This window comes from Somniosus microcephalus, chromosome 12 (genome assembly GCF_052327205.1).
Source record: "Somniosus microcephalus isolate GS21.2 chromosome 12, FLI_Smic_1.0, whole genome shotgun sequence".
Taxonomy (NCBI): Eukaryota; Metazoa; Chordata; class Chondrichthyes; order Squaliformes; family Somniosidae; genus Somniosus; species Somniosus microcephalus.
In genome coordinates this window covers 113,074,812-113,087,030 of record NC_140998.1, presented here as the reverse complement: position 1 = coordinate 113,087,030, position 12,219 = coordinate 113,074,812, and the positions used below count along the sequence as shown (strand labels likewise).

Genomic DNA, 12,219 nt, shown 5'->3' with positions numbered 1-12,219 from the left:
ATGATACTGTACCTGATTGGCTCTGGTGGTGGTCATGGGGTCAGATGGAGAGGACTTGGTGGTAGTTGGGGAAGATGGCAATGTCTGGGAATAAAGCAATTCAGGAGGAAATCACCAACCTTAAGCCTTATACTGAACAATCCCATGCAAAAAATTGCAAACAGTCCAAGGTAGCTTACTTTGGCTAATATTTTAGGCATTATTTCCGTAATTATTCATTCACAGCCAGCTCATGCCAATGAAGGATGGATGAGATTTACGATGAAGAGCTGGTATCTAGAGAAATACTGTGTTTTTCACCAATATATTTTAAATTATAAAGCCATTATGATGATTCAAAAGGTCATGCCTTTTCAATAATTTTCAATTATTGCTACCTACTGTGGCAGATGTAGAACAGAACAAATACACAGCCACCTCTGCTTTTAGAACATGAACAAATATCATGAATAATTTTGAGGCAATTCTTTAAGTTTGAACAACATTTCTCTGTACAGATTTCTGTAAAACTGATTTTCTGAATCTACCGCTTTGAATTGGAGTCACAACTGCAGCAAATGCTTTATCAATTCAAATGCTAAGTAAATGCCATTTATACCATGCCAGCAGTTCAAGGAGTTGTAGGATATCATCTCAGCCAGGACTGTTGAACAGGCCTGTTGGGACTTTCCTTGGTATGGAGTGAACAAATTGTACTGTAAATCAGTATGCCATGCCAAATGAAGATATTCAAATATATGAACCAGTCTTTAAAAGTTACTTGAGGTCAGGGAGTAAGTTATTATCAATATACCAGTATTCCGAAATAATTTTTGAAATTCAAAATTCAAAACGGGATTAAATGTTTATTACCTTAAATGTATCTCAAAGGGTCACTTTAAGTTTGGAAAAATTTCATCATCAGCACATCTGATTTTCTCAGAAATCTGCATTCAAGATCATTTTTGTTTGCTGTGTTTTGTAAGTTTTTCTTGGGTTGCAGAAATGTTATTCAAATGGCTCAAAGGAAGACTGTCTGCAAAAAAATCCTATTTAGTGAATTCTATAATGGGGAAATAACTTTTCCGAATCCCTTTTTCAATTTAAAATATATTCAGTACAGAGTAAAATGTCACATCTGTCAACATTGTGCAGATCTTACGTGTGAAATTTACATTAGTCAGGCAGCTTTGCCTTGAAGATGCAGCCTTACACCAAATATGCAGTGGGGTTTGTGCAATTTTCATATGGAGCATCAAAAAATTTCATTAATACTTAGAGGGTTTTTATAGTGCAGAACCACTTCAAAACGTGGTTTTGTGCATTCCGATTTTCACCTGCTAAAGCTGTTTTGTTGACGGGGCTGTTTTTTACAAGAGGGAGGGTGAAAGAGGCAGCAAAAAGACAGGGCCACCAGCAGCGCAAGTGGCTCAATCAATCCTCTGATCTCTCTCCTGTCCCATACAGGCAGTGAAGCCATTTCAGCATCACTTACATATAAAACAAAAGAAAGTAGAACGAATAAGATGAATAATATAAGGAGATTGAGAAACATAATGAAACGCAGAATAAAGAGATTATGAAAGACAAAAGAAACAAACAAATCTATCTTACATTAAGAAAAGATAGGTTTATCACAGCAAAAAAATGCAACCCATGGAGACAGACTTCACCAAAGACACAGATTTTAATGGCAGATACAGTATAAGCTTTCAACTAAAATAGGAAATTTCTACACAAAACTAAAAGAAAATGACAACACGGTTTACTGAAGCTCATGCCCATAAAGCAAAAAACAAAGCGGGTTATGTAGAATTGATTCTTCCTCATCTTGTGGGTTAACCATGAAAATAAGTAAGGGAAATGGGAAAAACCCTACAGAAGATGGCGTTGTGGGGGAAGGGTTGGGTGTCCAATCTATAGCGAATGTGAGTTGCATGGTTGGAAAACAATAGCTGCTTTTATATTGCTACTGGTTCATTCAGATTCCAGAAGACTGACATCTGTGACCTGATGCTTTTCATTAATACTGCTAAATCCACTCCCCTCACCCCCAGGGACTGATTCACAGATTATACAGTTGCCAACCCTCCCGGATTGTTCAAGGGTCTCCCGGAATGACTGATTCATCTCTCGGGCACTGTGAGCAACCCTGGAGAAAATTGGGAAGTAGAGTTGATGGGCAATGCCAGTGCCCCAATGAGAAGGAGGCAGCTTTAACGGGTGGGCATGTTGCCCAATAGACACAGGGCAGAGATGAGATTCCATTAACAGAATAGGCTGCAGTGGAGCCTGTGTGAGCACCGTTCCAAAATAATAGCTCTTCCTGTTTTGGTGGCAGCAGTAGCTGCTTCGAGGTAGTATTTGTGCAAACTTTTCTATTATAGTCAATTCCTTAATCCATTTGCCTCTGCACCGTTTCACTGCATCTTTTGACTGGGTTGCCAACCCTTCCTGATTGTTCAAGACTCTCCTGGAGTGGAAAATGAATCTCCTGAGCATTGCTGCTGGTAACCTGGGAGAAAAGAAAAGCTTCGCACTAGTGGTTTGCGCCTGCATACTTTCTTATCCGCTATTCTAACCGCTTCCTGACCACCAAGAATCTGACCCGCGCTCCCCACCAAGACACTCGAACCCTTGCTCCCCACAAGGACTCCCCGACCGCTGCTCCCCACCAGGACTCTCTGACCCCTGCTCCCCACCAGGACACTCCCCGACCCCTGCTCCCCACCAGGACGCTCCCCGACCACTGTTCCCCACCAGGACACTCCCCGACCCCTGCTCCCCACCAGGACACTCCCCAACCCCTGCTCCCCACCAGGACACTCCCCGACCCCTGCTCCCCACCAGGACACTCCCCGACCCCTGCTCCCCACCAGGACACTCCCCGACCCCTGCTCCCCACCAGGATACTCCCCGACCCCTGCTCCCCACCAGGCCACTCCCCGACCCCTGCTCCCCACCAGGACACTCCCCGGCCCCTGCTCCCCACCAGGACTCCCCGACCCCTGCTCCCCACCAGGACACTCCCTGAACCCTGCTCCTCACCAGGACACTCCCCGAACCCTGCTCCCCACCAAGACACTCCCCGACCCCTGCTCCCCTCCAGGACACTCCCCGGCCCCTGCTCCCCACCAGGACTCCCCGACCCCTGCTCCCCACCAGGACACTCCCCCTGCTCCCCACCAGGACTCCCCGATCCCTGCTCCCCACCAGGACTCCCCGACCCCTGCTCCCCACCAGGACTCTCTGACCCCTGCTCCCCACCAGGACTCTCCGATCCCTGCTCCCCACCAGGACTCCCCGACCCCTGCTCCCCACCAGGACTCCCCGACCCCTGCTCCCCACCAGGACTCCCCGACCCCTGATCCTCACCAGGACTCCCCAACCTGTGCTCCTCACCAGAATACTCTGACCAACGCTCCGCACCAGGACCCTTCAACCTGCTATTTACAATATTGATGCTCTAAAGACACTGAGGCACCAGCATTAGAATTGGGCAAGATAATAAGTCTCAAACAAAGATCAATCTGCTCTTCTACACTGATGACATTGCATATAAATGGAAAGGCCCAGATAATTTCATTTGAATTCTCATTGCATGAAAAATGTTACGTAAATTTTCCCCAATGCTATGCATCTGGCTGCATAAAGAAGAAATGATGACTGAGATCCAAATTCTGTTGGAGGGAATAAATACTTAAAAATCGTTTTCTCACAGATCAGCATGTAGAAATGTACATGCTCACTTCGCAGTCTGAAGGGTATCCCCAGGTCCCAAAGTTAAAGATAACAGCAGTGGTACTTACTATCTGGTGGGATACTTCAGTTGACTTAACTTACTTCTGGCCTGCCTCCAGTGAATTTGGAGATTTTACATACAATACAAATGTAATTTCCTTGTGCAGATCTGTTGGTGCTACCTCTAACAGTGGGCACCAGCTTTAATGCAGAGCCATGCTTGGGAGTCTGAGCTATAACATTCGATTAAGGATTATATCCTTTCTACAAATATATATAAATGATCTAGATGAGGGAACTAGATGTAATATCTCCCAGTTTGCAGACGACACAAAGCTGGGTGGGCGTGTGTGCTGTGAGGAGGATGCCGAGAAACTCCAGTATGATTTGGACAGGTTGGGTGATTGGGCAGTTGCATGACAGATGCAGTATAATGTGGATAAATGCAAGGTTATCCACTTCGGTGGCAAAAACAGGAAGACAGATTATTATCTGAACGGCAATAGATTGGGAAAAGGGGAAGTGAAACGAGACCTGGGTGTCCTTGTGCACCAGTCGCTGAAGGTAAGCATGCAGGTGCAGCAGGCGGTTAAGAAGGCAAATGGTATGTTGGCCTTCATAGCGAGAGGATTCGAGTACAGGAGCAAGGATGTCTTGCTGCAGTTGTACAGGGCCTTGGTGAGACCACACCTTGAGTATTGTGTGCAGTTTTGGTCACCTTATCTGAGGAAGGATGTTCTTGCCATGGAGAGAGTGCAGCGAAGATTCACCAGACTGATACCTGGGGTGGCAGGAATGACGTATGAAGAGAGATTGGGTCGATTAGGCTTATATTCACTTGAGTTTAGAAGAATGAGAGGGAATCTCATTGAAACTTATAAAATTCAAACAGGACTAGATAGACTAGATGCAGGAAGGATGTTCCCGATGGTGGGGGAGTTCAAAACCAGGGTCACAGTCTAAGGATAAGGGGTAAGCCATTTAGGACTGAGATGAGGAGAGTGATGAACCTTTGGAATTCTCTACCACACAAGGCAGTTGAGGCCAATTCATTAAATATATTCAAGAAGGAGTTAGATATATTTCTTAAGGCTAAAGGGATCAAGGGATATGGGGAGAAAGCAGGGACAGGGTACTGATTTTGGATGATCAGCCATGATCTCATTAAATGGCGGAACAGGCTTGAGGGGCCGAATGGCCTACTCCTGCTCCTATCTTCTATGTTTCTATGTAACTGTGTCTTTTGGGCAGAGCTAGTGGTAGCAATGGTCTTGGATGTCCAGGAGTCTCCTGAAATGGAAGATTTCACTGCTGCTAGCAACCTGGGAGAAAAGTAGAGCTTTTGCACCTGCATACTTCCTTCGGCTGCTCGCGGGCAGCCTCCCGGTTCTCAAAACTTGTTGCGCAGTCAGCTGCTAGTACAAAACTACAATGAAGACAATCAATTACAGGGGACCAAACCTTTATAAAATAAATGCAATAACATTTGTAACAAGTGTCACCTGATCAAACATCCAACCAGAGTTGGCAACCCTACAGATGCAGCTTTTCATAGGTCTACGAGTTTGCCACCGGGATAAGGGAGATGGCACATCACTACAGGTCCCACACAGTATAAAAGCAACTGTATTCTCTTCAGTGTTTTACAATCTATTTAATCCCTCCCTCTGAAAGAACCTCATTTTTTTGCTTTTTTTCATTGAAGGCCAGTAAGGCTGCTACACGCAGAACTTTTATACTTTCAATATATACAAAACCACAAATAATGCCTTAACTTTCTTAGATAATCTCTTCCAATCAAATATCTGTGAAACGTGGCTGACTTTTGACACAAGATGGAGAATCCCAACACAAGAATGTGAATGTTTCTACCTCAAGAACAACCTTTACCATTCAGTTTTATTTTATCTTCTGTAAATTGCTGCTGATAGTTACTGGTTAGGAGCAAATCACATGCCAGGAAATTGGTACTATACAGCACAAGTGATGTGCCAAAGGTATTCCATGTTTTAAGTTGACAGGAAGAATCATTGATACAAGATTATTAATGAGTTTCTTGTGATTTTGTGTTTACTTAAAGTTTACTGAAAGTCAAGATCAAGCAAGCTTTTGTCCTTCTGCTCCACGGGAGGTTCCAAAACACAAGCGCCTTTTGACATGCAACTTATTATTGAAGTTTTTAAAGAAAATGTAAATTTCATTGCCAATTCCCCTTGTTCGAGCGTTCCCTAGCCGAGGAGGCAGGCAGCTTGATCCCAGACTGCCGTCATTCTAGTGAAATCAACCCAGGGTAAATCTCTCTCCTGGACTCTGTTCATTGGCTTTCCATAATGTCATGAATGAATCTGGAAACGTACTACAGGTAGACTATCCTTTATCCGCACTTCTGAAAACCGAAAACCTTTGAAATCTGAAAGTTTTTTTGTGGAGCGTAAGTCGTGCGCACGACATAACCCGAGTGGCGCCAAACATGACCCGATGCGGCCGATGCTTTTCTGACCTGATTTGCGGGCCAGCTTAGCGTAGGAGTCAGCCGATATCCGGCTTTCCCACAACTGGCAGCGGCAGTCGAGCCCCAGACCCCCGCTAAGTCAAAGAATTCAGATACGGAGCAGGGGGAGCTGTAAACAGACTGGGAGCGGCAGCACAGAGAAGCAGGAAGGGGAATGAGACACGGAGCAGGGGGAGCTGTAAACAGACTGGGAGCGGCAGCACAGAGAAGCAGGAAGGGGAATGAGACACGGAACAGTCGCAAGAGGTAGCCTGAACTTTTAAAATTTATATTAAATACAAATACTAATTACCAAATTAATTTAATGTTCAGAGTTTCCCAGTCTGAAATAATACCTTCTGAAATCTGAAAATTTCTGAAAACCGAAACATAGCTGGTCCCAAGGTTTTCGGATAAGGGACAGTCAACCTGTATATGGAGGGCTGCAGCCACAGCCCCATGTTCTTAGACTCTGACATTGCATTGTGGTTCCAATCCACTGCTGCACTGCTCCTTTATAATAGTCATTTGCGTATATTTTTCTTAAAACAAAGTTTTGAAATTAATTATTGGGTACTGCAACTTTAAAGGTAATTGGCATTCCTATTTAAGAACTGTAAGTTCTCTAGCAATGAGCTTCAACACTGAATGCATTCACAACTTCAGTGTATTGCAATTCTTAGTATGATTTTATTTAAATCATGTGCTGCAAAGTGATGTTCTACAAATCAATTTCAAAATTCTCATTCATTGCACTGCTTTTTTTAATAATCCCTTTACAAATGTCAATTGATAATTTAAAAAAATGCTCTCTTGATTTCACAGAGCATCTAGTGATGTCAAAAGGCTGCAAAGGATATCCATGCTTTAGTACATTCAAGACCCTGAAATGAATGATACTTCAGTAGAAAACAAAAAGTTCCAGGTAGGAATCATTTTCAAAAAGAATGATTGTCTCTGGACCAATACTGTACTAAATAGGAATCACATATCTGAAAAATATCTGGTTCCAGTTGCAGAGACAGCAGGGAAGTTAAGACATACTGTGGTAATGTCGTCTTGTCGAATGATGCTAAGCTAAATAGTGTGCTCCTGATTTAATGGTTCCATGAAGAGGTAGTAATCCTACACAGCCATTCACTGCCTGGACAAGCAGATGAGAGGCACATGTAAGCTGCATGGAACTATATTTCCTCTTTTATATAAAACATTATTTCACTTTTCCCCATGTTTATTCATAGAAAAGTATTGCAGACAATCTTCCTTTGACAATATGCTTAGTCAATACAATTATTACACCCTGAAACCTAGTTAAATTAAAACATTAATATAGGTCAAAGAATGCCCATACTGTAAAAGTGGGCAAAAAAGTTGTTCACCACATGGCTGAAATGTCCTTGCTTCCTTCCATTTCATGAAACTAAATTAATAATCATTGCACATAAGTAATGAGCGCAGCTTTGGGATGATGGTGGGAGCTGGCTGAGTCAGTCATCAATTGATCACCAAGTCAAAATACTTTGTAGCCAAAAAGGCTCATCCTTTAATTCATTGATAACCACTATCTTAATTTTGCATTCTCTTTGATTGAGCTGGCCTGTAGGTTTAAAGTTGCCATTGCTCTACTAGCCACCCGACAAGTGGATTTGTTGCCGTACCCCTCCCCCACCACCAACTGTGCTTGCTAATTCTAGTTCAAAATAGCGCGCTAATATTATACACTATTAATAACTCACTTGTTTGATACGATCTGGGTTCACTGTGGTCTGAGGCTGCAGGATGCTAACTGGTTCTGTCTTTGCCACATTCTGAGGCATTTCTCGGATCTTCTCTGCAATGAAGCTATGAACTGCATTCAGAGCTTCTACGGTTCCCTGGATCAGGCATACCCGCTCTGTTGTTCCTGCAAAGAAAATGTCAAAAAAAAACATCAATATGAAAAACAAAGACAAGGTGTGCTGGAAAAAATTGTTCACTTTAATCCTTTCGAGGATATTTTTCTTCTGTAAAATAACAGAGAGGATAGATAAAGGAAATGGAGTGGCTGGGGTTTATATGAATTTTTAAAAAGTTTGTTGTACCAAGTATCAAAGAGAGATTTATGCAAGGATAATGCCAAATGGAATTAAGGGGAAGGCAGCCACATGGATAAAGGGATGGTTGGAGGACAGAAAGCAAAGGGTATGGATAAAAGCATGTTTCTGGGCCTGGAAAAATGTGGTACGTGATTAACCACAGGGGTCTGTATTGGGGATGTTGTTATTTACCATATATGTCCATAAATGATCTGGACTGAGTAATTGAGAGAACAATATTGAAATTTGTCAATGACACCAAATTTGAAGGTATGGCAAATTGTGAAAGACCACAGGGGAACAGAGATAGGCTAGATGGACAGATAGGTGGCAGCTGCAGCTCAATGCAGAGCGATTGAAGAAATACATTCTGGAAAAATAGGGAAGGGGAATACACCTGAAATGGAAAGATTTTGAACAGAGTCAAGGAGCAGAGAGATCTTGGTCTGCAGATACACAAGTCATTAAAAAGGCACTAGCACGAGTAGATTAGAAGTAGAACTTCCACAATATCTTATTTAGGCTGCAGTTGGAATACCGTGTAGTTTTGGGCAATCCATTATAGGATGAAAAGGCGCAGTGTAAATTTGCTAGGCTGTTACCAAGGATGAGGGGTGGCAATTATGAAGAGAGACTTCAGAAGTTAGGGCTTTTTGCTAGAATTGAGAAGGTTATGCGGTGACTACTGGAGCTTTTCAAGAGTATGAATGGTCCCAATAAAGCAACTAGTGATGGCTTATTTCCATTCATCAGCGAGGCAGTAACAAGAGACCCAAATTTAAGATATCACTAAAAGAATTAAAGTGGAATGTTAGAAAAAATTCTATGGTAATTAGAATGTGGTTTTCTCTTGCCATTAATTGTTGTTGATGCAAAGTCAACAGATCCTTTTAAAAGAGAAGTAGTTAATTGCTTGAAAAAGAATATTAAATGATATAGGGAATGAGCAGGCAAGTGGTATTAGACTGAGCAGGCAAGTGGTATTAGACTGAGTGGCTCACTGGGGAAAAAACAAATCGCAGATGCCAACTTCATGGGCTGAATAGTCTGTTTCTATGCTGCAACATTTCATAATGATAACTGAACCCTGGTCAGAGGTTAGGGAACCAAAAATATTGGGTGAGGTGTGAGCATAGAGGGTATGTAGGCATTGGAGGAAAGCTCCAGCAGAGGTTGATCCCTGGTTCAATTGTGGGCACAGTGGGTCTTGCAACAGAGGGTGGGGAGAGGATGCTGGTTGAGGTCCAACAGGGGCTGGTTGTGCATTAGGCAGTCAAGCTGAGAGCTGGGATGCAGAGGTCAGAGGTCTTGGAACACTTGCCTCTAAATTATGGGTCAAATATGGCTGCTAGATGACAGGAACAACAACAGCAATGCCCAATGAGAAGATGTTATTAAGGAACAGCAACTGATAAAAAGAGTTGTCAGGAGCAGTGATGGGGAGACTTGGCATTCATATACTTCTATGTACCAATCAGATCACACAAAAAGGATGAACAGACACAAAGTGACATTGGACAGGCACATATATACAGACATGGAATTTTCTGTGGTTCTCCTGATGAATTAGTTGGTAAACGCACTACCAATGAGGAACTGTGCCAGACAGACCAGGAAGGTCCCAGGTTCGGTCCCTATCCTGTGCTGAATTAGCTGGTCTTGGTTGGGGTGATGGTACAGGTGTTACAATTGGCTTTTATGCCCTTGGACTGGGAAATGGGCGGCGGGGGTGGGTGGGTGGGTGGGGGGTAATCATCAGCCAAGGTACCTGTTGATCATCGCTGCTGGAAAGTACACGTGTGTAGATGTTAGGTGAGAACAGGATTGTACAATTAATAATTTTAAAATAAATAAAGTTCAACGTGCAAAATATACAATGAGCTGAGAAAGATTTGTCTCCAAAAACAGGACACCACAGCTATAAATGTAGATAGTCATCTTGACTTGCAAAAGTACAGCCACAGCTAAACCTAACTTTCTGTTTGCAATTTACAATGAATAAACATTTCATTCGAATAGGTTAAATGTGCAAAATTACATGGTTACAACACATACACACACACGCAGCACACATAATTCTAAATATGAAGGAAAATGAATGTGGATTTATTTACAGTGTGATTTCTGCACATTTATAGCAGCAGCATTGTGCAGCAAATCCCAAAACATAAGTGGTCTCCTCTGGAAATGCTTTAAGTGTAAACATTTTTTCCACATTATAGTCACTTGTCCTCAGTCACTTAATTAAACTACATATCCCACTGATTCCAATTACAATTCTCAATACAAACCATGTCTTTTTGACCCACAGAAACACTGAAAGATAACACCACAACATAAAACCACCACACACAGCTGGCGTTATGATTTTTAAACTGTGAGCAAACCCGACCAGGTGACCAAATCACAACTTTGTTTCATCTTAACTGTGAGAAAGTGTTCGAGCCTTGCATTATTCTATTCAGGCTGGAAGCTACATGTGATCTTACTTATCCTTCAGTTTTGTTTTTCTGCTGCTACTATACTATCAAGTGTTGCCACTGGAATTCATACCTCCTGCTGCCATCAGAGGTAGGATTAAGCTTTCAGCTATTCGAGCACAAAGTGGGAGAGAAAGGGAAGAGAGACTGATGTTTTAATATATCAGGATATTCATTCATGACTTTTTAAATAATATACAATGGCATCAATTGGGATACTGAGTGACTCAGACAACTGGAGATATCAATACCGCAACTCAAGGTACCTTCATGTTGGCAACAATTTGCATTTCAGAATTCTCCAGTCAAGTTTAAACTAAAATCAATTTTAGCGGTAAAAGGATCTTTCTAACTAATTTCAATCCACCCTCTCATCACATAGCTCAATATCTTCTGCATAAACACAACTAATTATTTCTGGAATGCACTTATATGATTTGATCCAGTGGCCTTCCCTGGTAACTAATTCCATGCGTCCATCAACCTTTATATAAAATTTTCCTGCCCAAATTCCTTACTTAGTCATAATTTCTAATTAAGTCCCATAGTTTTTTAAACATTTTTGTTAGATAGTGTGCACAAGTTAACATTACAAAGTTTAGAGTAAGGAGAGTCAAACTTTGAAAAGATCCATAATGTTGTTCCAAATGAAAGTGCATTCACCAACATATATTTATCAAGTTACCCAACCTGTCATTTTACCAGCATTTTGGTCCATATTTTAATCTTACCCTTTCCTGACTATGATGTTAGTGTTCCCTGAGGGCTACTTTAAGAAGGACACTGATCTACTTTCATGAAAGGGGCTCAGGGAGTCTTCAGATTGAAAACATTAATTCTCCATTAAATGATGGGATGTGTGATGGGATGTGATATGGATTGATCAATGTAGCTAACGCAAGCATTCTTCAAAAGGTCAGCAGACAACATACGAAAACAAAACTAAGATCATGTTACACTCCTAGAATTGAGCCTAAACTTAAAAGGCAGCATATGAGAGTAGAGGAAAAGAAAATTCAAGTGGGAAACGATAAAAGTGGTTGCATAAATCATTCAAAATATAGTCAACTGTCACAAAAGGAAAGCTGATCCAGTTTTTAAAAAGAGCCCAAGACAAGTTTAGACGTGTACATTATTTAAAAGAATGGTATTTGTATAATCTCGTCCCCCACAAAACAAACAGCATAAGGGAACATCTAGAAAAGGTCAGTGCTTCATATATACATTTTAAATGTTAACAATGGATATGTGAAAACAACTCACAAATTGATAATGGGTTTAAGTAAATACAATGGGAATGATTAACCAAGTGGAAAAAACGCTAACAATGGAGGAATACAATGGATAACCTAGTTAACTTTTATATTGTCACATTTGGCACCTAATTAGATTAATAAAGATTTCTGCAGAAATGCACATCAATAACTACAATCAAGATCACTATTTCGATAAT

At 41.7% G+C, this 12,219-nt stretch overlaps 1 protein-coding gene across 2 annotated transcripts in view; it reads right to left on the bottom strand.

Moving 5' to 3' along the window:
- LOC147109466 (RNA-binding protein Nova-1) overlaps window positions 1-12,219 on the bottom strand; it is a 335,167-nt gene that overhangs the window by 99,181 nt on the left and 223,767 nt on the right. Inside the window, exons 3-4 of one of the 2 annotated variants that reach the window (XM_086003422.1) lie at window positions 7,948-8,114; window positions 13-84 (exon numbers count right to left, since the gene is read on the bottom strand). In XM_086003422.1, the coding sequence (XP_085859548.1) occupies window positions 13-84; window positions 7,948-8,114 (239 nt within the window). The remainder of the gene's footprint in view (window positions 1-12; window positions 85-7,947; window positions 8,115-12,219) is intronic. The other variant, XM_086003423.1, reaches the window with a different exon arrangement.